This window comes from Bubalus kerabau, chromosome 10 (assembly GCF_029407905.1).
Source record: "Bubalus kerabau isolate K-KA32 ecotype Philippines breed swamp buffalo chromosome 10, PCC_UOA_SB_1v2, whole genome shotgun sequence".
NCBI lineage: Eukaryota > Metazoa > Chordata > Mammalia > Artiodactyla > Bovidae > Bubalus > Bubalus kerabau.
In genome coordinates this window covers 23,116,628-23,142,119 of record NC_073633.1, presented here as the reverse complement: position 1 = coordinate 23,142,119, position 25,492 = coordinate 23,116,628, and the positions used below count along the sequence as shown (strand labels likewise).

Sequence of the window (25,492 nt, the reverse complement as noted above, 5' to 3'; positions counted from 1 at the left end):
AATCATTTCAGTGTTAGATGAAAATCAAGTATCTTCTCGTGTTTTCTCTTTTATTTCTTTATTATTTCTTTATGTATTTTTGCTATTTTTATCTTATTTGTCATTTTATTACAAGTCATTTTGGTTATTGCAGAGACAAAGTTTCTGATATATAGTGCAAATATTTTCTCTTAACTTTTAAGATTTGTTTGTATTATGTTTTTAAGCCTATATATTTTAAAGTTTTGTCCCCAGTTAAATCTGTCATTATTTTACTTTATTGCCCTAGGTTTTATTTGTTGATTTTTCTTATATAGGAAGGGCTCATCTAGGCCAAGTTTATAAAATATGAATGTTTATTCTCATACTTTTAGAATTTAATTTTTTATGTTCATGTTTGTGTTCACAATTATGTTTATGTTTTTTTCCCCTGTTGGAATTTATAAACATGGTAGATTTTAGATATTTACCTTTAATCTTTTCAAATCCGTTTTTATTTTCCAACAACTTTTATGAAATAGTCTACCTTTTCAGGCCAAATAGCAATGTCATCTTTGTCTACTTAATATCTACTTAATCCTACGGTCTTAAATTTATTAATACAATTGCTCTTATATGATCATGTCATGCCTTAAGTCCACTAGTAGGAAATTGATTTCAATTTTAATCCAATTTACCAAATTGATTTCTTTTTGAAGATCATTATTTTCACTGCTTTTTGTAAGGGCTTAGAATTAGTCAGCAGAAGTAATCAAACAAAATACTCTTAATGGAGACTTTTAACAGTCTCTTGCTATTTATCGCTCATTATATCAGTCTGCCCAGTATCAGCACCAGTGGAGAAAAATTGTTTCATTTAATCACAACTGTCATACAACTCTATTTTAAGCATGAGATGGGATGTGGGAAGGATAATGGTTTGGGGTGTTAGAACTGAATATTCATCATCCTTAGCAAGAAGTTAGAAGATTGTTTCTGGAAGTGAAATATCAAGAAATAGAAGAATAAACACTTTTTACTATATTATACTATTCTGTACCAAGCAACTAAAAAGATTTGAGTGTTTTTGACTTTAGGGAGCAGAAATTGAGGATGGTGAAGTGGTTTGCTGTAATCTTTTTAGAACTGTTTAATGTCATAAATTTTTTTTTTTAAGTTAATGTCATAAATCTTGTGTGACTTCTTCTGATAAAAAAATTTTTAATGTTTGATATCCAGTTTCATTTCTAGCCTGTGTGAGACAAGAAATATGCTTGTTAGCTTATCTTAAAGCAAAATTTTATTGGGATAGAGAAGTCAAACTAGGAAAATTTGCATGATCCTTTGGCAGAACCAGGCATACCCAGGATTAACCTAGCTTTACTTTACTAACCTTCTGACTTTCCAGTAGCCTTTTTTTTTCCCCCCTTCCCTTGTCTCTGGGGATTTAGAGATTTGTGGTTTTGAGGTAACAAGTCTTTAACTCTGCTTTGTACATTTCTGTGAAGTAATCTATGAATTACATGTGTTAAAACTTTGGATGTATTTTTATAACTAAGATAAAAAGAAAATGATGAAGATAAAGAGAACTAAAATGTTTTTTATTTGTAGTATATTTTGGTTGACCACTGGGTCCCCTCAAGTTTTCATCTACTGCTATTGAAGAACTTTGAACATTTTGTTACTTATATTGTGAAATATAAGTTCATGAAATAAATTTAAGCATCATTTTTTAACCATAATTTCTTTCTTGTTTTTCACAGACTTTGTCCATTGGTGTTCTTGATATTTTTGGGTTTGAAGATTATGAAAATAATAGCTTTGAACAGTTCTGTATTAATTTTGCTAATGAACGTTTACAACACTACTTTAATCAGCATATCTTTAAATTGGAGCAAGTGAGTACCTGAATGGGCTTCCCAGGTGGCTTGGTGGTGAAGAATCCGCCTGCCAATGCAGGAGATGTGGGTTCAATACCTGGGTTGGGAAGATCCCCTGGAGGAGGAAATGGCAATCCACTCTAGTATTCCTGCCTTGAAAATCCCAAGGACAGAGGAGCCTGGTGGGTTACAGTCCATGGGTTCACAAAGAGTTGGACACAACTGAGCGACTGAGCACACACACGTGTGAGGATGTGAATGTGTGTTCACTTGCCCCTTTCCCACTCACTGAACCCCCACCTGTACCTTCATATACACCACATAAATTTTTTGAGTCATAGTCATGATAAGTATTTTAAATGTTGATTTCAATAAAGATATTATTGTCTTCATATTAGTGTAAGCAAATGACAGATGAGAGCATAGTTTTTTGGGCCTTATCACACAGGGTTTTCTGTTTTAATTAAAAGCCCTTAAGTAGAATCAGTAATATGTGCTTATTTGATGGAACCTTTGAATGAAAAGATCTGTGGCTTTGTTTTGATTTTTGTCAATGTTTTTGATTTTTAATTGCTCTTGTGGCCTTGGTCACAGTGTGTCATATTAAGTATGCTTGTTTGATTCCTTTGATCTCTTAGTTCAAGGATGGGCTAGAGGAGCATATTAATAGAATCTTAAATCAGCTTAGAATGTGGATACAAAGAGATAGGACAGTATAGAGAGACCAAATTGAGTAACTACATATTTTTTTGAGATGGTCAAATTGATTGAATTAGGATAGGAAGAGTAAGCCATCAGTTTACATGAGAATTCTTAGGGTAACTGCAGGGTCGAAAGAAATGTGGATTCTTTTTCTAAGCCAGGTTTAAATTTAGTAACAAGTTGAGTTTATGGCCCAGAAGTTAAGTTTGAAGACATAAATAGAAGCTGGGTTCACATTCAACTGAAATGAAATAATGAAGAAAAGAAATGAACAGAAAATCACAACAGTTTCCTTTCATTGGGGCTTGCTCTGTCTTGGCTTTAAGCACTACTGTTTAAGCACCACTGTTAAAAGATAGTATCACCTAACATGTAGTGCTTACCATTAAGTGATAGAAATAAAAATATACCAAAGATGCTTTAGGAGGAAATATTTTGATAATTTTAATTACCAAAGTTCACTTCTAATTATTGCCCAAAATTAATATATTTGCATTTAAGATGGGAGAGATATGTAATAAATGCCATGCAGGATGATAGGTACTAAAATCAAATATAAGGTAAAGTAGTGATAGGATGAAATTTATTAGAATTTGTTGAAAGTCTGCAGAGATTTCCTAGGAATAGAGTGATTCTGAAATAGAGTTTTGAATAGAAGGTTGAGCTCACCAGACTGTCAATGGGGAAAAGATATTCTAAACAAAGATAACAATATCTTTAAAACTGTGAGGCATAAAATAGCACAGCACTTTTGATGAACTGGAAATGATTCAGTGTAGCAAAAATACAGGATATAAGGATGTGGGCAGGAAAGGAGATAAGTTTGATGAGATAGTCTCAATCAGATAGTTGTTCAGAGAAGATGAGAATTTTTCTGTTAGAGAATGGGGAGCTATTTGAAGTATGTTTAGCAAACATTTGAATTGGAACTGTGGAAGATGTATTGAAGGGAGTCAGTTATATTTCAGGCACTGTTAGGCATTGAAGATAAACAGTTTAGAGTTGAAGAATCTTATTATTGAGTTCATAATCTAGTGAGTTGTTCTTTTGTCTGTTCTTCTGGGGATGTCAGACTAGGAAATTTTGACCAAACTTACCTTGCAGAACATCTAAAAAATAAAACAACTGAACAAAACATAATTGAAAGCATTGGAGTACCTTCAAATAAGTGAAGCTTTACAGGGTTCAGATACGCAAGCATGAAATCTAGGGAGATGAACTCAGCATTCAGGAAATGCTTTGTTGCTAGAGACATTTCTCTTCTGGTAGAAGGCTTCCAAAAAGGATTTTGTCCAGATTAAAGAACGAAAGAGGAGCTCCTTGGCAACTCCCAGAGGCTTGAAGACCTCAAAGGGTTATATCTTATAATAAAGGTAATGCAGAAATAGGGCTTTTCCAGTGGCTCAGTCAGTAAAGAATCCACCTGCCATACAGGAGACTGCCAGTAGTACAGGAGACCCAGGCTCAACCCCTGGGTCAGGAAGATCCCCTGGAGAAGGAAATGGCAGCCCACTCCAGTATTCTTATCTGGGAAATCCCATGGACAGAGGAGCCTGTCAGGCTACAGTCTGTGGGGTCACAAGAGTCAGACATGACTCGGCGACTAAGCCAACCACCAAAACAGAAATAGAGCAGGCAGGCATCATAGGGGCTAAAGCTCAGTTTAAAATAATTTCAGTTCCTGATTGGGTTAAAACAGTGTAGAATTTCCAGTGTTCTTAGCCACCTGCTAAGAGCAAATTCAGTCTCTGATGGAGAAAGCGACCATCTCATTACTAAAGTTATCTCTGCACTTTTTCACGTGCGAGCATTCAGGTTTTTAACTGAGTTGTTTGTTTAAGACATACAAGGAAGGAAACCAACATGAGAAAAAACCAAGAGAAGTGAGACAGTAGACTACCATAGGGGATTCAGATAATGATCTTATTAAACATGAACTTTAACAATGGCTTCAAGAAATTTTTTAAAGTGATAATTCTATTAAAGAACAGCAAACTTAAAAAAATCCTAAATTTAGGAAAATCTAGGACTAAAAAGTAGGTGAAATGAAGAACATAATATTAATTTTTCACAATTAGATATAACTTAAGAGAAAATTAGTGCTTTGGAAGATAGATCAGAAGAAATACCAGCTTGATGAATAAAGGCGGAAAATACGAATATTGTAAGAGGCATATGGGACATAGTGAAAAGATCTAACATATGTGTAACAGGAATTCTGGAAAAACATATGTGAAAGTGAGAGAATAGGATTGAAGCTATAGTTGAAGAAACAATGGCTGATAATTTTCCAAAATTAAAACAAAAAACAAAAAAATCCAACATACACACGTTGAGAAACCCTAGGAATGCAAATGCTGGATGAGTTACAAGCTGGAATCAAGACAGGCAGGAGAAACATCAACAACCTCAGGTTTTATGCAGATGATACCACTCTAACTGCAGAAAGTGAAGAGGAACCAAAGAGCCTCTTGATGAGGATGAAAGAGGAGAGGGAAAAAGCCAGCTTAAGACTAAATATTAATAAAAAACTAAAATCATGGCATCTGGCCCCAATATTGTATGACAGATAGAAGGGAAAAGGTGAAAGTAGCTACAGATTTCCTCTTCTTGGGCTCTAAAATCACTGTGGATGGTGACTGCATCCATGAAATCAGAAGATGTTGCTTCTTGGCAGGAAAGCGATGACAAACCTAAGCAGTGTGTTGAAAAGCAGAGACATTACTCTGCTGACAAGTACAGTCAACACTGTGGTCTTCCCAGTGGTCACGTACAGTTTTGAGAGCTGGACCGTAAAGAAGGCAAAACACCAAAGAATTGATGCCTTTGAACCGCGATGATAGAGAAGACTCCTGAAAGTGCCTTGGAAATTTCACAGTATTGAAATCACACAGATCTCAGAACCATAGTAAAGTTATATCAGAAACCAACAACAAAAAGATAACTAGAAAATACTTTATGATTAAAAGTTAAGAAATTAATTTCTAAATAGCTTAGAAATTGAAAAAATTAGAGAACATATTGAACCTAATATGTTAAATATTAAAACCTGTGTCTAAAGATGTACTTTAGTCACTGAAGAAATTTGACTAATGGTTTAATTAGGGGAAAATTTTACAGCTGTCAGAACATTTTAGGATTGAAGAGCAATGATTTAACACATTTGAAAATGCTCAGAAACCTAAGCAAAAGGAAATAATAAAAGAGAATAAATAAAAATGAAAACAAATATATTATGGGAAGGGATCAACAAAAATCATCAACTTTGAAACATAAGTAATACTTTGAAATGACCAATAACATTTATAAAAGCCTCAAGAAATTACTGGGAAAGAGACAGAGACACATAAAGACAGGGATATAAATAGCCAGAATTCCAATGATAAAGACTATCATTGTATATCCTATACATATTAAAAAGTTACAGAATACACTAAACAGCTTTATGTCCATAAGTAGACTTATCAAATAATATGAGAAAAAACTTTTCAAAACTGTGTTGACACAGATAAAACAAAAGTTCAAATCTTTTAACTATTGGAACTTCCCTTGCCATCCTTTGGTTGAGAAGCCACCTGCCAATGCAGGGGACATAGGTTCCGTCCCTGGTCCAGGAAGATCCTGCATGTCATGGAGCAACTAAGCCCGTGTGCCACAACTAGTGAGCCTGGGCACTTGGAGCCCATGGTCTGCAGTGAGAGAAGCCACCTCAATGAGAAGCCTACACGCAGCAACGAGAGAGTAGCTCCCACTTGCTGCAACTAGAGAAAGCCTGTGTGCAGCAATGAAGACCCAGCTCAGCCCCCCCAAAAAATTATGTAACTGTTAAAGAAATTGAATATGTAATTAAATTCTTTCTGTAAAGGACATTGTAAGCCAAAATGGCACCATTGATGAATTCTGCCAATGATGAGAGAAGTTATTTTCAGTTTGACATAGATGGTGAAAGTATTTTCAGTTTGACATAAATTTTTATGTGGAATAGATAAAAGGGGATAATTCTAAACATATTTTGGGGAGCCAAGATAACCTAAATCTGTGAAGAACATTATTAGAAGTGGGAATTTTCAGTTTGCTGATATTTGTTTAGGAAATTTTCAGTTTGCTAATATTTAAACAAATATTAGCAAACTAAGTCCAGCGAGATATACAAAAGCATAATATATCAGAACCAAGTGGGGTTTTTTCTGGTGTGTATTACATCTGACCACCAATCAGTTTAATTCATCTGTTAACAAAACAGAAGAAGAAAAAAATTCATGGTGTTCTCAATAAAAATATAAAAATGCATTTGATAAAATTACATACTCAGTCTTGTTCAAAACAAAACCTTTAGCAAACTCAGTATAGAATGGAATTTCCTGATGAAGGCCATTTACAAAAAACCAACAGTTAATATCATACTTAAGGGAAACAGACTAAATGATTTCTCCCTAAGATTGAGAACAAGGCAAGGATGTTTTCTAAGAATTTTTATCATGAATGTAGGCATGTGAGGACATCCAAATAGAAAGTAAACATAGGAAAAGATATTTCATTTATTAGTCTTTGCTGCTGCTAAGTCACTTCAGTCGTGTCCGACTCTGTGCAACCCATAGACGGCAGCCCACCAGGCTCCCCCATCCCTGGGATTCTCCAGGCAAGAACACTGGAGTGGGTTGCCATTTCCTTCTCCAGTGCACCAAAGTGAAAAGTGAAAGTGAAGTTGCTCAGTCGTGTCCGACCCTCAGCAACCCCATGGTCTTCAGCCTTCCAGGCTCCTCCGTCCATGGGATTTTCCAGGCAAGAGTACTGGAGTGGGGTGCCATTGCCTTCTCTGTATTAGTCTTTAGGGAAAATAAAATTAAACCCATACTTAAATATTTCTAGGCATTCACCAGAGTGACTAAAGTGAAAAAAACTGATAATGCAGATATTAGAGAAATACTGTGCACTGGGAAGTCTCATACACTGGTGGTGGGTGCATAGATTGGTTACAGCCACTTTAGAAAATTGTTTGGCAGTATCTTCTGAGTTTATATGTTTGTACTTTATAAGCCGGCGGTTTCACTCTCCAAATCTATATAAATGCTTACAAAAAGTTTTGTACAGAAATGTACATAATGCCATTATTTTTAATAGCCAAAATTGGAAATGAGTGTAATGTCCATCAATAGTCCAGTAGATGAACATATTGTATATAAATATATCATTGGTTCTTGAAGAGTTAGTTATTCTTCTCCTGTCCCTACTGGTACAATCAGTGTCACCTAGGCACTCCTTCCAAGTGCACTACCCCAAACTTTCTTATTCACAAATTCTGAGTTTGTGGCTTCTTTTTTTAACAAGCTCTTCATGTGATTCTGTTGTATATTAAAATTTGAGAGTTAATGTTCTGTAGCAGATTTTGGCATGCCTTTTCTATAAAAAAGTATAAGTAAATCAGTCTTAGGGGTTTTGGAGGCTACGTGGTCTCAGCTGTGCTATTACTTTGAGAAAGCAGCCTAGACAATGCATAAATGAGTAAATGTACTCCACCACCCATCTTACAGCAATTAAAATGCATGTATTTTAGATGCGTTCGACAACATAGATGTTTCTCTGAAACATAATGTTGAGTAACAGAAGAAACGCCAGATCAAAAGAATAGGTATTGCATGGTTCTATATATATATAATTTTTATAAAGAGGTGGATTTTATCAGTGGTATAGAAGTTAGGATAATAGTTAACTTTGAGCAGGAGGATCTGAATCACCATTGGGAAACTGGAATGGGAAGGGATTTTGAAATACTAGTAGAGAATATAAAAATCCATGTGCTTACACTATCTAGTATGCTTTTTATCCATGCTGTGGAAAGGAATAGGGAAAAGACTTTACCACTGCTCGGGGGTGACCTTATATAGCATTACTTGCCTGTGAAGCTGTTGAGGGGGAAGAACTAAGTGAGCATTTACTTTTTACAATTAGAGTAACTAGTTTATACTAGGGTCCACTTTTCCTTATAGGTTAATGATAATACAGAAAGAATGATTCAATTATTAAAATCACTGTTTCACAAAATCACTGTATTTGCTGAGAGGTATGCAAGTATAATCAGTGAATACTAAAACCATCAGATGAACAGGATAGTAATTTGATGCCTAAATATCATTCAGTGTAGAAGCTTTATTTTCAGAATCATCTTTCTGACAGTTTAAAAAGTAAAAGTAAAAGCATCACAGAGATGAATAAAAGAATATTTATTTCCCAGTGTAGATGTTAAAGAAGGAACAGTAGGGGCTTCAGTTTTGAATGGTTGCTCAGTGTGTGAGCTTTGAGTTATTTAGTCTTGGAATTGGGGAAACTACTCTGCCCCTGCCTTTTGAAAGTTATTCTGTTTATTTTGTCAAAGTTCACTATGTATGAATTCTATATGATTTTTATCAGTGATTACTGGAGGTGTTAGTTTTCCATTTTTCTCAGACATTGTTTCATTATATTCACTGTTGATGATCCAGTAGTTCTTTTTGATGGCTTCAAGTTGTGTGGGAGAAATTAGTCTTTTTCGTTTTACATTTTTCCATAGTGTAGTCATCAGATAGTGTAGCTAAAACAAATCACACTTAGTTTTCCATCTGAATGGAATCACAAATAGGATTCTAATCAGAAAATTTGGTTGCATGTACTATGAAAAGAAAATAGACATATACTATATCACGATTTTATGAAACTGAAATATACACTTCTTTCATTGTGTAGATTAATGATTTTTCAAAGTTTAGTCTATTCTTTTAATCCTGGTAAAAACTTTTTAGTCCTTATTCTCACATACCTTTTATTTTCTGCAAGATTAATAAATTGTTAATTTGTTATTTCCTAGGAGGAATATAGAACTGAAGGTATCAGCTGGCACAATATAGACTATATTGATAATACCTGTTGCATAAATCTTATTAGCAAGAAACCAACAGGCCTGCTCCATCTTTTGGATGAAGAAAGCAAGTGAGTATGATTCTTTTCAGTTTTGTTATTGGCCATTTGAGTTTTTCATGTCTTCTTAAGCCCTAAACTTTCTTCTTAATGTTATTAAGAGCAAAAGTTTCCCTGGTATGCATTTTTTTGTGTGTTTATAAGAAAATTGGATGGACTTCACTACTGAACTCATTTTTTCCTTTACTTTTTTCAAATTTCTTCTGCAAAGTCACTTTCATGTTCAATTGTTGTTATATATTTTTTTGTTTTGTGTTTCTTTCTTATTGAATTAAGTTTTACATATGAGGTGTGTTTGCAGTTTTCTTGTTTAGTGGTAAAGAATATAATAATAGATTTGTGATATCTGCCATGGCTGTGCAAGTTTTTAGTGACCACATATGTTAGATATTTGCCATCCCTTGGTAACACTGTTCAGTATAAGTTAGGTAAGCTAAGTGTAGTTGCTCAGTTGTGTCAGACTCTTTGCGACCCCATGAACTGTAGCCCCTCAGTCTCCTCTGTCCATGGGATTCTCCAGGCAAGAATACTGGAGTGGGTTGCTATTTCCTTCTCCAGGGGATCTTCCCGACCCAGGGATTGAACCTGCGTCTTCCATATCACAGGCAGATGCTTTACCCTCTGAGCCACCAGGGAAGCCCGACCAAACTTAAATATATATGTTGCAGAAATAAAGCTTCATGGAGCATCCTCCACCGTGTTCTCAGTGCTCTGGAAAGTATTGTTATAGTTTAATTATTCTAAGAGATGGCAAATCTAGAACTGGAGAAACCAAAGTGGTGGAGAGTGTGTTGGTTTTCCATGACTCTTTAGTAAAATATTTAGGAATTGAATTAGGTCACTTGATTCCTTGTTTAATACTATACCCATTAAACTAAGATATAAAATATTAAGTAGTAACTTTCATAGGTAGGATGACTATATACCAGGTTTGTGTAGGACAATCTAAAGTTTATACTGATTGTTCATTTTAGTTATTAAAGGCACCTACTTTAAGAATATCCTGATATGTATGGTAAGTTGTATGTTATTGCCATTTAATATTCCATAAACTCACAGAACTGCTGCATAGAATTATAAAGTAATATGGCAGAGCTGAAAAATATATTGGAAAGGATATTGCCAACAATTATATCTGCCCTTCCATCATTAGTCTATTTCCATTAATCTAAATGAATTAAAATTCAGCAAAAAGCATTTTAATTTTATGTGCAAAGTTGTAAATGTTTCTTGTATTGCTCTATATTTCCCAAAACATACATTATCTCTTATAAAATTTTGAAGTTAGTGGTTCTTAACTCTGCCTGCATGCCTTAATTCTGATGTATTTTATTTTAGAAAGTGTCATAGGTGATTTTGATTTTTAGTATGGAGAACCATTGTAGATATTGAAATGATAAGCAGTTATTTTGAGATGTCTTATGAACAAGAAAATTTAAGCAATTTGAGAAAAAGATCATATGTATAGTAAATGATGGACTTGAGATTCAAACCCACCAGGTATTTCTGAATAAGAAGCTTTAGTTTTGTCTTTTACTTGAACTTTTGTTTTCCCTTTTTATTGTGGTAACATTGGTTTATAACATTATATAAGATTCATATGTACTTTATATTTCTACTTCTGTATACCCTACAGTATGTGCTCACTACCAAAACTATATTTTTTATCTGTCACCATACAGTTGATCCCTTTTACCAATTTCACCTTCCCCCTGCCCCATCTTCTCCCGTATATAAAAAACTAGTATGCAAGCAAAATCAAAATACAAGAATAAACCAAACAAAACAAACATGAGCTACGGAGAACAGAGTAATGAGCTTGTGCTTTGAAGTATTGTCCTTATTTGCTTTACCATAATGCTTAGACTGTGATGTCAGAAGTTCAGGGTTGTATTCCAGCTCTATTAACTACCTTCAGCAAATCTCTTAATATCCTTAGTCCTCAGTTTTCTTGCATGCAAAAAGGAAATAATGATGATAAATTATAATGCTGTCTACTCTATATCTTACAGTGGTTGTGAGCTGGAAATAAGCTATGGATATATAATTAAAACATGAATAGAGCAAAGGGGTCTTGTCTGTTATTCTTTAAGCAAAGTTTCATTGAGTGTACATCTTATGTTATACAAAGACCATCTTTACCTGGTCAGTTGCTACCTCACAGAAATGTAGATATTGCCCAGTGAAAAGAATGTCACCTTTTTGCTGTTACCCAGAAGCTTGTGGAGTTAAGCCACAGGTCCAGAAATTACAGGAAGACAGATGTTGGCTCAATATAAGAAAGAGCTTTTTAATCATTAGAACTGATTAGCAGCTGATTCATAAAGTAATAGAATTTTCCATTATAGTAATTATTTTGCATCATCTATCAAGGTACTTTTGCAGGTAGGAGATTGGACTGAATAACCTCTTAATTGCCACTTCAATTGTGCTTCTATATCAACTCCATAAAATTTTTTAATAAACCGTAGTATTATTTCCCTTGCTTTAAGTTAAGCCTGTTATCTTGCCTTATAAATTAGCCAGCTTTGTGTCTCTGTTTTAACTTCCCAGAAGATGCAAAGACATGAAATGTTTTCCCTCTTTCATGTACCAGTAAAGAGGACTTGACAATAAATTAGTGTCATTTGGAAAGAGCTGTTTTTGAAATCACTTTGAGTATTTTTCCTCTGAAAATGTTTTGTTCTGTGGAGGCTATATTACATGAAATACCCTTCCTGGTGTTCCTGCTTCAGGCAGTGTGTCTGTAGTGCTTTAGGAGCACATGTTGGAAGTTAGAATTCTTGTTTAGTCTTGTCTTTGTTGTCTGCTAGCTGTTCAAATTTTATAAATTAGATTCTAAAGGATTCAGCGTGGAGTTTAGAAAGGAGGAATGGTGTGAGCAAAGTTAAGAGTGTTACTAGTCTTCCCCGTAGTACGCAGCGTGACCTGCTGACAGCAGCACGGCGGCGTCGCGAAGGTTGTTACAAGTACAGAGTCGCACACTTCTGTCCCAGACTTCTTGATCAGACTCTGCGTTTTATTTAACAAACTGAAGTTAAAATCAGAGCATTCATTTAGGCCAACACTTTATCAATCTTGCTTGTTCGTAAGAATTACCTGGGGAACTTATAAATAGTACTTTGTCACTGGCCTAGCATCAGTTCAGTAGAATCACAGGAGATGGGGTCCAGGCATTGGTATTTTTAAAAACTCCTTAGTTGGGGTAGCCTTAGATTAGTGCAAAGAAACACTAATCTAAGGCTACCCTTGCAGGTAGTCTTTGGGGAAACATTAGATGAAGAGTTTTGAAATTCACGATAATGTCTACTTGGTCTCTCTTCCAGGCTCTTTTGCTTGATTATGTAGTATGTATCCACAATTGTTTATTGACTGCAGGACTGGTGGAAAGGTTTTTTTTCCCCATCTTTCCTTATTTGGAATAGAAACTGCCCTCATATTTGTTCTCATTAATTATCTTCCAATCAAAAAAAAAGAAATAATGTATCAATTAAAATTGGCAAAAAATGTAAATAAACAATATAAATGTCCCATAAACATGAAAATTAGCATTGGTTTTAATAAAGGAAGTTTAAATGGAAACATTTAGTTTTTTCCATTGTTTATCCAAGAAAAAGGAAACAAATCACAAGCTTTTTAATGACTCAAAGGATTAGAAGGCAAATAGACCTTAGGTAGAAACAATGAGATGAACATCCTTCCTGAAAAGAAGCATGCTGCCGTAGAGTAGTGAGAGATGTGTTTGCGGAAGTTAGGTTGGTCTGGGCTTAGGAGCTTGGATTTCAATTTTCTAAAGTAGGGGAGGCACACCATTAAAAGCACATTGTAGGAAAATTTATTTTGGTAGTTGTGTTTGGTGACATGAAACATGGTAAAATTAGAATCACTAAGGCTACTATAAAGGCTGTTGCTGTATTCTCTGAAATTGTTCAAGAGTTGTAACCTGTTCTGGAATGGCTTTAGAGTTCTGGGAAGGAGAGAAAAGCCTAGAGGAAGGGATAGTGTTTGATGCAAAAGCAGGCCTCAGTTGACTAGGAAAATGGCAGTGTTGCTAACATGAAAAAGTAGATTAATTTATATCATCCCTATAGGATGTCAACTAATGTTAGGTATTTTTGCTAGTGTTATTTAATTCTTATAGCACTATCATTCATTTTACTCATTTATGGACTAACAAAGCCAGTTCCTAAAGAAGGTTGTACCTAGCTTGCCCAAGGTCACAGACAGAATTCGTAATGTAGGCAATGACTATCTGACATCAAAGACCTTTCTCCTTCCTGGTTCCAAAATGTACTATGTAATTAACCATTTTTCTTGTAGTTTTGGAATCATTTTAAGGCATTAGATGTTGTATTCAACATCTTTATATTTCACATCACATTATTTTTTATTATTTCAAGTACTATTAAATGAAACTATTCTCTGAAATATACTTGACCTCTCCTTTTTTTTTTGGTCAGTGATTATTTTCTCTGTTTGAAACTCCTACCAAACTTTTAAAATATAGCTTGTAATTGCCTCTTATATCCTCTGAATCTTTACATTATTCCCAACCACTAATGATTTTTTTTTTCTGTTCTAAAGTTTTATATGTCTGTACTACTATTATTGCTAGTATTATACTGTATTCCCTGGTGGCTCAGTGGTAAAGAATCCACCTGGCCAATGCAGGAGTTTGATTCCTGCGTCAGGAATATCCCTGGAGAAGGAAATTGCAACCCACTCCAGTATTCTGGTCTGGGAAATTCCATGGACAGAGGAACCTGGTGGGCTCTAGTCCATAGGGGTCGCAAAGAGTTGGATACAACTTATCCATTAAATAGCTACTACTATTATGTGGTTACTTCTTAATAAATATTATTTGAATGATTCCCAGATATGAAATGTTCATCAGTGAGTATAAATCTATTGATGTGCATTTGAAAGAATAATAGGTATAATATAAAAACATTCAGTAACTGATGTAGGTAAGAAAATTGCTACTTAATTTGTAATAAAAAAAGTTAACCTGGATTTAAAGGGCCCGTCCGACCTGAGAGATCATTCCCTTTTTGCAAGTTCTTGAACCCAAGCAACATGTGATTTGGTTTTTATTATCCTTTGAGTCTTATGGTGCAGCACACTGTGACCCAACATAAACATCTAAAAACCTGAGTTAATTTTCTTATTTCTGATACTTGCATAGTATGTGTTAGGCAAATCACAACTTTTGAGCTCTTATATACAAAATAGGAATACTAAATCTTTTTTCACTCATCTTTCAGATTGTTTTGTTGTTGTTCAATCATTAAGTCATGTCTGACTCTTTGCAACACCATAAAATGTAGCACACCAGGCCTCCCTGTCCCTCACTATCTCCTGGAGTTTGCCCAAGTTTATGTTCATTGAATCAGTGATGCCATCCAGCCATGTCATCCTCTTCACCCTCTTCTCCTCCTGCCCTCAGTCTTTCCCAGCATCAGGGTCTTTTCCAGTGAGTCCGCTCTTCACATCAGGTGGCCAGAGTATTGGAGCTTCAGCTTCAGCATCAGTCCTTCCAATGAGTATTCAGGGTTGATTTCCTTAGGACTGATTAGTTTGATCTTGTTGCTGTCCAAGGGACACAGTACCAGAGTTCAAAAGCATCAGTTCTTCGGTGCTCAGCCTTTATGTCCAACTCTCACATCCATGCATACTACTGGAAAAATGATATCTTTGACTAGACAGACCTTTGTCAGCAAAGTAATATCTCTGCTTTTTAAAACATTGTCTAGGCTTGTCATAGCTTTCCTTCCAAGAAGCAAGCATCTTCTAATTTCATGGCTGCAGTCACCATCTGCAGTGATTTTTGAGCCCAAGAAGAGAAAATCTGTCACCGTTTCCACTTTTTCGCCTTCTATTTGCCATAAAATGATGGGACTGGATGCCCTGATCTTAGTTTTTTCAATATTGAGTTTTAAGAGGGGCTTTTTCACTCTCCTCTTTCACTTTCATCAAGAGGCTCTTCAGTTCTTCTTTTTCTGCCATTACGACAGTGTCATCTGCATATTTGAGGTTTCTCCCAGCAGTCTTGATTCCACCTTGTGATTCATCTAGCCTGGCATTTCCCATGATGTACTGTGCATAGAAGTTAAATAAACAGAGTGACAATATACAGCCTTGTTGTACTCCTTTCCCAATTTTGAACCAGTCCTTTGTTCCATGTCCGGTTCTAATTATTGCTTCTTGCCTCACAAACAAGAAACTCTCTTGTTTCTTTCAAGAGACAGGTAAGATGGTCTTGTATTCCCATCTCTTGTTTTCCACAGTTTGTTGTGATCCACACAGTCAAAGGCTTTAGTGTAGTCAATGAAGCAGAAGTTGATATTTTTCTGAAATTCCCATACTCTTCCTATGATCCAGCAAATGTTGGCAACTTGATGTCCATTTCCTCTGAGCTTGTTATGAGAATTTATTTAAGTGAAAACTCTCTAATTTGCTAGATGAAATTATAATTATTAAAAAAATACTTTATTAACTGCTACATCTTTCTTTAGTGTTTTTGTTTTTATTTTTAATTTAGTTTTCCACAGGCTACAAATCAAACACTGCTGGACAAGTTTAAGCACCAACATGAAGAGAATTCTTACATTGAATTTCCAGCTGTGATGGAGCCTGCTTTCATCATAAAGCATTATGCCGGGAAAGTAAAGTATGGGGTAAAGGTCAGTAAATTTCTCATTGAATAAGCCTTTAGGACAGAGGAGTGTTCTTAACTGTTTTCACCATCCCTATTATACTGTTTTCTTTGTAGTTGGTCAGTAACAATGGGAGAAATTTTATAAGGATGGTACCAAAATTCATACTGTTCTTTGCAGTATTCTGCTGTCATTAGCTGATGGTTTTATTGGTTTTTTCCTGCAGCTAAAATTGATGTCAATGCATTCTAAATGTAATAGCCTCTTTATCTCGTTTATTTTTAATTCTTTAAATTTGACTTTTATGTTGGGGTTTAGTTGATTTATATAATGTTGTGTTTCAGCTGTATAGCAGGTGTGCAGGTGTACAACAAAGCACTTCAGCTATACGTATACATGTATCCATTCTTTCTCAGATTCCTTCCTCATATGGGTTATTACGGAAGTGTAATAGCCTTTTTAGATCTGCAAGAATAGATACCATTGGTATGTCTGAAACCCACTAGTTCATCTATGTTTTTCTCTTCTCTACATCCATGAGGCCTCATGTCCTCATGTATCTTTGGATATTTGTGAGCTTGAGCTCCTAATGAATATGTTGAGACTTAACTCCTGCAGAAAGGAATCTTCATAATTTTGCCCATCCCTTGTTTGTAATTGAGGAACCCTTCAACCATTTGATATTTAAGCCTGATATTGATGGCAATTTCTAGGTGAGGTAGTGATGCTGTGGAATATTATGGAGCAATATGTTTTTTCTGGATCTTGAGGTGAGAGTCAGAATTAAGACCACTCATTCACTCATCACTGATTCATTTATTCAAGAAGTATTTATTAAAACATGAAGCACATGTCAAACTCTGTGCTGCTAATTTATCACTAGATCATTCTAAACACAAAGCACCGAGTCTGACATTTGTGTTTAGAATGATCTAGTGATTAATTAGCTGACATGATCTTGGTGTATAAATTAATGAATAGGTTCTATGAGAGAAAGTAGTGGATTAGTCGATTTTTAATTTGTAGGTAATGAACACCTCCTTCAAAACTCAAATTTTGAGAGATGGTCTGAAGTAAATGTGACCTTGGTGAGGGGTTGGGATGGTGAATCTTATAGGCCATGAGATAGGAAAGAATTTAATATGTTAAAATAATTGAAAACAGGTCAGCATTACTAGATTATAGTGATCAAGGAAAATAGCGGCATGAAATCAATGTAGAGAATGGACAGTAACTTAGTTCTTTGGGGCTTCTTGACCAAGTTAAAGGAGTTTGGTTTTTGCTGAAATTCTGATGAGGAGCCATGAAAAAATTTTAAGCAGAGAATATGTTATGTGTTTTTAAAAATTGATTTCTCAGAGGAGAAAGACTAGCAGAGGGAGAGATTGGGAGCTGGGAGATCAATGAAACATTACGGTAAACTGGACCCCTGAGGTGGCAGTAGAGATGGAGGAGATCTAAATGATTATGAGAGATTTTTGGAGATGCAATGAGTAAATCTTGTTGATGGATTATAGTTAACTGACTTCTGGGTATAGCTGATGGGTGAATTTTAGGTGCTATTTTCTGAGATGGAAAAGACAAGAAGGAACAGATTTTAGATACACATTTAGAATAACAGAGTAGAACGGTGCTTATTAGTGGGTGGGGGAGTTGAGGAGAGGCTGGCTAAGGATAAAAACCTGCAGTTAATTTCTGGAGTTCTGATGTACAGCATTATAATTATAGTAAACATTGTGTTTATAGTTAGCATTGTGATTATACCACTGTCTTCAAAGTTTCTAAGATAGACTAGATCTTAAATGTTCTTACTACAAAAAAAATGATGATTGTATGACATAATGGAGGTATTTGTTAACTTTAAAATGGTAATCATATTACAGTTTACAAATGTATCAAATCAGTATTAATATTTTATATACCTTAATGTTGTGTGTCAGTTACATCTCAATATATAAAAATAAAGTCTAAAACAAAAAAATCTTGACCTATAAAATCATATAGCAAGGTATATAAAATGCAGAAATCTCATGTGTCCAGATTTCTCTCATGCCCCTTCCAGGCTCATTCTCCCCCACTCAGAGGTAAACGTGACTATAATTTTTTATCCTTAGTGTTTTTTTTTAACTTACTAAATTTCAGATAAATAGAATCATACAATATATGCATTTATATCTGTGATTCACTCATTCTTATTATCAGATAGGTTGAAAGTAAAAGGATGGGAAAAAGACAACACTAGGCAGACCCTAACAAAAACAAAGTTCCTGTAATTACACTATTATTGGACAAGGTAGGCTTTAAGACACGTATCATTAGAGACAAAGAAGCACACTTCGTATAAAAGGGGCTTGTTTCAATGAAGACATAATCAAAAGTTATACGTACCTGATGACTTCGCTTCAGGCTAAAAGGGGAGCTAGACAAGTTTATCCTTAAAGTTGTAGATTTTCATACATATCTTTCAGTAACAACAAAATATGCAGACATGAAATCAATAAAAACAGAAAAATTGAGCAGCACTGCTAAATAACTGACCTAATTGGCACATCATAAAGATAACTAGATACTCTTTGGTGTTTATAAATTAAGTGAACTTCTATGTAATCCCTGAGTTAAAAAAGAAATCACAAGTGATAATATTTTAAACTGAACATTAATGAAGATATAATGTATCAAAATTTGTAAGATGCATTTAAAGCAGTGATTTATAACTTTAATAAAAGTATATGTTAGAAAGGAAGACTGGTTGGCAAAACAGTAAGGAAAATCAGCAAATTAAACTAGAAGAAGGAAATAATAAAGCAAAGACTAGAAATCAATACAATAAAAAGCAGACATATAGTAAAAGAAATGAGCAAAGCTAAAAGTTAGTTCCTTTAAAAAATATCTGAAAATAATACAGATGATCCTTGAACAGCATAGTTTTCAGTTGTGGGGGTCCACTTTTACACAGTTGGAGATGTGTCCAGTGGTGAAAGTGAAGTCCGATGCTATAAAGAACAACACTGCATATACTACTGGAATGTTAGGTCCATGAATGAAGGTAAATTGGATGTGGTCAAGCAGGAGATTCCATGTTTTAGGAATCAGTGAACTAAAATGGACTTGAACGGGTGAATTTAATTCAGATCACCATTATATCTACTCAAATGGGCATGAAACCGTACAAGAAATGGAGTAACCCTCATAGTCAACAGAAGAGTCCAAAATGCAGTACTTGGATGCAGTCTCAAAAACGACAGAATGATCTCTGTTCTAGGGCAAACCATTCAGCATCACAGTAATACAAGTCTGTGTCTCAATCACTAATGCCAAAAAAGTTGAAGCTGAATGGTTCAATTAAGACCTATAAGACCTGATAGAATGAACACCAAAAAAAAAAAAAAAAAAAAGATCTTTTCATCATAGGGGACTGGAATGCAAAAATAGGAAGTCAAGAGATATCTGGAGTAACAGGCAAGTTTGGCCTTGGAGTACAAAATGAAGCAGGAGAAAGCTAACAGTTTTGCCAAGAGAATGTACCATTCGTAGCAAACACCCTCTTCCAACAACGCAAGAGACGACTCTACACATGGACATCACCAGATGGTCAATACGAAAATGAGATTGGTTATCTTCTTTGCAGCCAAAGATAGAGAAGCTACATACGATCAGCAAAAAAAATACCAGGAGTTGACTGTGGCTCAGATCATGAACTCTTGATTGCAAACTTCAGACTTTAAATTGAAGAAAGTAGGGAAAACCACTAGATCATTCAGGTATGACCTAAATCAAATCCCTTAGAGTTATACAGTGGAAGTGACAAGTAGATTCAAGGGATTAGATCTGATAGACAGAGTGCCTGAAGAACTATGGACAAAGATTTGTGACATGGTATAGGAGGCCGTGATCAAGACCACCATCCCCAAGGGGGGAAAAAATGCTAAAAGGCAAAATAATTGAGGATGCCTTACAAATAGTTAAGAAAAGAAGAGAAGCGAAAAGCAAATGAGAAAGGGAAAGATCTAGCCATCTCAATGCAGAGTTCCAAAGAATAGGAAGGAGAGATTTAAAAAAGCCTTAAGTGCACAATGCAAAGAAATTAGAAGAAAACAATAGAATGGGAAAGACTAGAGATCTCTTCAAGAAAATTAGAGATACCAAGGGAACATTTCATGCAAAGATGGGTACAATAAAGGACAGAAAATATATAAACCTATCAGCAGCAGAAGATATTAAAAAGAGGTGGCAAGAATACACCGAACTGTACAGGAAAGGTCTTAATGACCTGTACAACTACAATGGTGTGGTCAGTCACCTAGAGCCAGACATCCTGGATGTGAAGTCAAGTGGGCCTTAAAAAGCATCACTACGAACAAAGCTAGCAGAGGTGATGGAATTTCAGCTGAGCTATTTCAAATCCTAAAAGATGATGCCGTTAAAGTGCTGCACTTAAAATGCCAGCAAATTTGGAATACTCTGCAGTGGCCATAGGACTGGAAAAGGTCACTTTTCATTCCAATCCCAAAGAAGGGCAATGCCAGGGAATGCTCAAACTACCACACGGTTGTACATGCTAGCAAGGTAATGCTCAAAATCCTTCAAGCTAGTACTTCAATCAAGATAGTATTTAAATCAATAGTACTTGAATTGAGAACTTCCAGATGTTCAAGCTGGATTTAGAAAAGGCAGAGGAACCAGAGATCAAATTGCCAACATCTGTTGGATCATATAAAAAGCAAGAGAATTCCAGGAAAACATCTGCTTCATTGACTACACTAAAGCCTTTGACTATGTGGATCACAACAAACTGGAAAATTTGTACATCAAGGCTGTATATTGTCATCCTGCTTATTTAACTTCTGTGCAGTGTACATCATGGGAAATGCCAGGCTGGATGAATCATAAGCTGAAATCAAGACTGCTGGGAGAAATATCAACAACTTCACATATGCAGATGATACCCCCCTAATGGCCTGAAGAGAAGAGGAACTTAAGAGCCTCTTCATGAAGGTGAAAGAGGAGAGTGAAAAAGCTGACTTAATACTAAACATGCAAAAAACTACAATCATGGCTTCTGGTCCCATCACTTCATGGCAAATACCTGGGGAAAAAATGGAAACAGTGATAGACTATATCCTTGGATTCCAAAATCACTGCAGATGGTGACTGCAGCCATGACATTAAAAAACTCTTGTTCCTTGGAACAAAAACTATGACAAACCTAGACAGTCACTTAGCCAGCAAAGGTTCGCCTAATCAAAGCTATGGTTTTTCCAGTAATCTCGTATGGATGTGAGATTTGGACCATAAAGAAGGCTGAGCACCAAAGAATTGATGCTTTTGAACTGTGGTGCTGGAGAGTACTCTTGAGAGTCCCTTGGACAGCAAGGATATCAAACCAGTCAATCCCAAAGAAAATTAACCCTGAATATTCATTGCAAGGACTGATGCTGAATTGAAGCTCCAATACTTTGACCACCTGACACAAAGAGCTGACTCATTGGAAAAGACCCTGATGCTGGGAAAGACTGAGGGCTGGGGGAGAAGAGGGTGACAGAGGATGAGATTGTTGCATGGCATCATCGACTCAATGGACATGAGTTTGAGCAAACTCCAGGAGAGAGTGAGGGACAGGGAAGCCTGGTATGCTGCAGTCCATGGGATGCAAAGAGTCAGAAACTATTGAACGACTGAATAACAGTTTATGCTAGACATCTTTCAGTAAATAGATGCTGCAGTACTGTGTGATCCATGATCAACTGAATCCGCAAATGCAGCACTGTAGATGCTATGAAGATCTGACTGTAAAGTTATATGGGGATTTTCAGCTGTGGTTTTGGGCAGCATTCCTAACCCCATGTTGTTCAAGGGAAAACTGTGTAAGTAAAAGATAACAGAAAATAACTAATGAAAGGAGAAAGCTTCACAGATTGCTGGTAGCAGAAACAAATAAGGGGATTTAACTACACACTCTTAGATATGAACATATTTTGCCAATAAATTTGACAGTGTAAAGTAGAAAATTCCATGAAAAAATATCGCCAAAACTGACACCAGAAAATATAGGAAAACTTAAAAATCCTATGTTTGTTAAGTAATTTGAATCAGTAATTTAAAATTTTCTGCAAAGGGAATTCTAGGTCCACATGGTTTCACTGGTGACTGCTTTAAAGCATATAAGCAATACTAGTCTTACACATTTTCTTTCAAGTTTGAGATACCTTTAAAATGTGTAAATGCATCTTCAGACTTAACAAGAAATATCTGAGCTGGAAATACAGATTTGGGTTTCATCATTTAGATAGAGTTTAAGCCACAATTATGGTTGAGATAAACTGATGTAAGATGATCAGAAAATATGAGTACACAGGATGAAACTCTTAAGAATTTTCAATACAGAACCAACAGTGGGGACTGAGAAGAAGGGATAACACAAGATATAAGTAGTAAGTCACAAGCTCTGTTGTTATAGAAAGCAACAGAAGACAGTTTCAATGATGATGTGATTAGTTTATGATGTGATTTAGTATATTAGTACTTAGGAATGTAGGAATATGAAGACAGAGCGACAGGACCATTACATTGGGAAATGTTGATGACTATCAACATGGAAAAGAGATATAGAATTTTAGATTTTATAGTGTAGTTGTTAATAGGACAGAATAATCTTTGTAGTAGGGCAGACTGATGTTTTAGTTCCTGTAGCAGTGCTTATTATGTTTGACTTCTGACAAACTTCTTTATCTCTCTGATTACTTAGCAGTGAAGTTTGGTTTATAATTGAATCTACTTTATTGAGTAATTGTTAGAATTAAATTAGTTATGTATAGTGCTTAACTTAGTGCCTGACATTTGTCTGTCTGCCCTCAGTATTTGCTGCTGCTGGCATTTTGATTTGAAAATTCTTCCTCAGTTTTGCTAACTTTTATCATATATGCTTTTGCTCAAAGGGTACTTAGGGGCACACTGAGCACCAAGACTTCTGACTTGTTTCCCCCTTCCTCCTGTTTTCAGGAGAACCAAGAATTATTAGGAAAGGAAAGTCCCAAAGGTAGCAGGATGAGTCCAAGCTGCCTTGTGGACATGAGGGTTGATGACATTATACTAGGCATGACCCTCCAGGACTTCTGAGTTAGAGCTATTCTGTGAAGCTGCACTGACATGAAGTGATTTACTCACCAGTCCTTCCATCTGGGTGTGGCTATAGTCAAATGCCTAGATTCTATGTATCAGTCTGGGACCTTCTTCCAGGAGTGTAAGTTTCTTGCCTTCCTTATCTTTTTGTGAGGTATTTAAACTCATTTTCTTCTGTTCTGTCATCTCTCAACTTCCATTGGCAAGTGGTTTTAACTGGCTATTTACATTCCTTTGGTAATCTTATCCAACTTTAAAAATGTATATACTGATGATATCCAAATGTGTTTTCTGAAATCTGTTAGACTCTAGGCAGATATGTCCATCTGCCTACTTGATGTCTGTATGCAGACAGTATAGTGGTTATGAGTGGCTATGTTTGAACCTCTGTTCTTCTCATTACTGTGTGATAGGGGCCAAGATAGTTAACCTTTCTATGACTGAATTTCCTCATCTATAAAATAATAATAATATCATCCATCTCAAGGACTTATTAAGGTGCATCTATCTCAAGGACTTGTTAAGGTGATGAAATGAACCTCAATGAGACAGCATGTGTAAAATGCTTAGAAGTGTGCCATTTACTTAGTAATTTCTCAATAAATGTTGCTTGTTATTGTCATTATTTTCACCATCTCTAACTTCACTTGGACAAAACTTATCTCCTGATCATCCTTTTCTATCCTCATATCTTCTCTTTTCTCAAGTCTTCTCCATATTAGTATATATAGTACCTCCACCTACCTCGTTGCTCAAACCCAAAATATAGGTGTTCACCTAATTCTCTTGTTCACTCACAATGCTCTAATCCACCAGCAAGTCCTTCTCCCTTACCTCTAAAAAATGTCCCAAATAAGTAACCATTTTCCCTTTCCTATAGTACCATCCTTATAGTGCAAGTCACTGTCAGCTCTTATTTGGAATACCTTTCTCCATTCTTTGTACAATTAACTCCCTCAGTAGCAATCAGTGATGTTTATAAAACATCAGTTAGTTCATGTCATTATCCTTCCAGTGGCTTTCCTTGACACTTGAATAAAGTCCAAACTCCTAACTCAGTCTTGCATAGCTTACATAGCCTATTTATCTCCCTTGCACCTCTCTCACCCTTGCCGAGAATGCTCTAGGCTTCAGTCTTACTAACATTCTCCTAACTTCTACAACTTGGCACCACCTATAGGTAGTAGGTGTTCCCTTTGAGTGAAATGTTGTTCCTGGTCTTCTCATTTCTGGCTTCTTTTTACTCAACTCTTTTGTTGTTTATGTGATAGTCCCTTAGAGAATCTCTCCCAGACCAATGTTTAACAAGCTGCAATAAGTTGGTGGAATGTTCATTCTAATTTAAATGAATTATAGAATTAAATAGTTTTAGGCTTAGATGGGACTTTATAGAGGATATCTATCTGGTCCATCTATCTGGCTAACACAGAAATCACTTCTATACCCTTATTCAGCCACTGTTCAAATATGTCACCCATTTTCTTCTTGGCTTAATACGTTTTTTCAAAAATAACACTGGTATTTTTTTCATGTAGGATTTCCGGGAAAAAAATACAGATCATATGCGCCCTGACATTGTAGCTCTTCTGAGAAGTAGCAAGAATGCATTTATCTCTGGGATGATTGGAATTGATCCTGTAGCTATTTTCCGATGGTCAGTTCTCCGAGCGTTTTTTAGAGCCATGGTTGCTTTCAGGGAAGCTGGGAAAAGACACATTCAGAGAAAAACTGGTAAGCAATAGACATCAGTATTCTGCCATGCTTCTGTTTGTTTGTTTGTTTGTTTTTAAAATCATGCCCTAACATTGTGTTTCAGATTTAATGAGTGCTGGTGAACTTTATGTGTGTGTGTGTATATATATTATTAATAAATACTGATAGGAATAATGAGTGTAAAGCACCTGTTATTTCTTAGGCATACTGACATTGGTAAGATTCTTAAGCAAAAAGTGAAATTATTATGTAATTGTATAGAACTTAATATTGATACCGTTCTCTGTTTTCTTCTAATGTCATAGTTTTTACTAGCAATGAAACATAATATGGAAGCATAAATCAGGAGACAGAAAAATTAGGCTGGAGGTGGTATAGTATGGTGGATAACCCAGCTACACTTGTCGTCTCTGTTGTCATCAGTTGGATCAGTTGTCATCTCTTCTCTTGACTGATTTTGTGACTGTTAGCTGTCTTACTTGGAGTGTTAATAGTACCTTCAATATTATGAGG

General features: G+C 35.6%; 1 protein-coding gene across 12 annotated transcripts in view; it reads left to right on the top strand.

Annotated features, from left to right (window-relative positions):
* The window catches only part of MYO9A (myosin IXA), a 255,948-nt gene that overhangs the window by 111,327 nt on the left and 119,129 nt on the right, over positions 1-25,492 (top strand). For all 12 annotated transcript variants that reach the window (XM_055536880.1, XM_055536869.1, XM_055536874.1 and 9 more), the window contains 4 exons: positions 1,722-1,856; positions 9,382-9,503; positions 16,033-16,174; positions 24,802-24,997. In XM_055536880.1, coding sequence (XP_055392855.1) covers positions 1,722-1,856; positions 9,382-9,503; positions 16,033-16,174; positions 24,802-24,997 — 595 coding nt within the window. The remainder of the gene's footprint in view (positions 1-1,721; positions 1,857-9,381; positions 9,504-16,032; positions 16,175-24,801; positions 24,998-25,492) is intronic.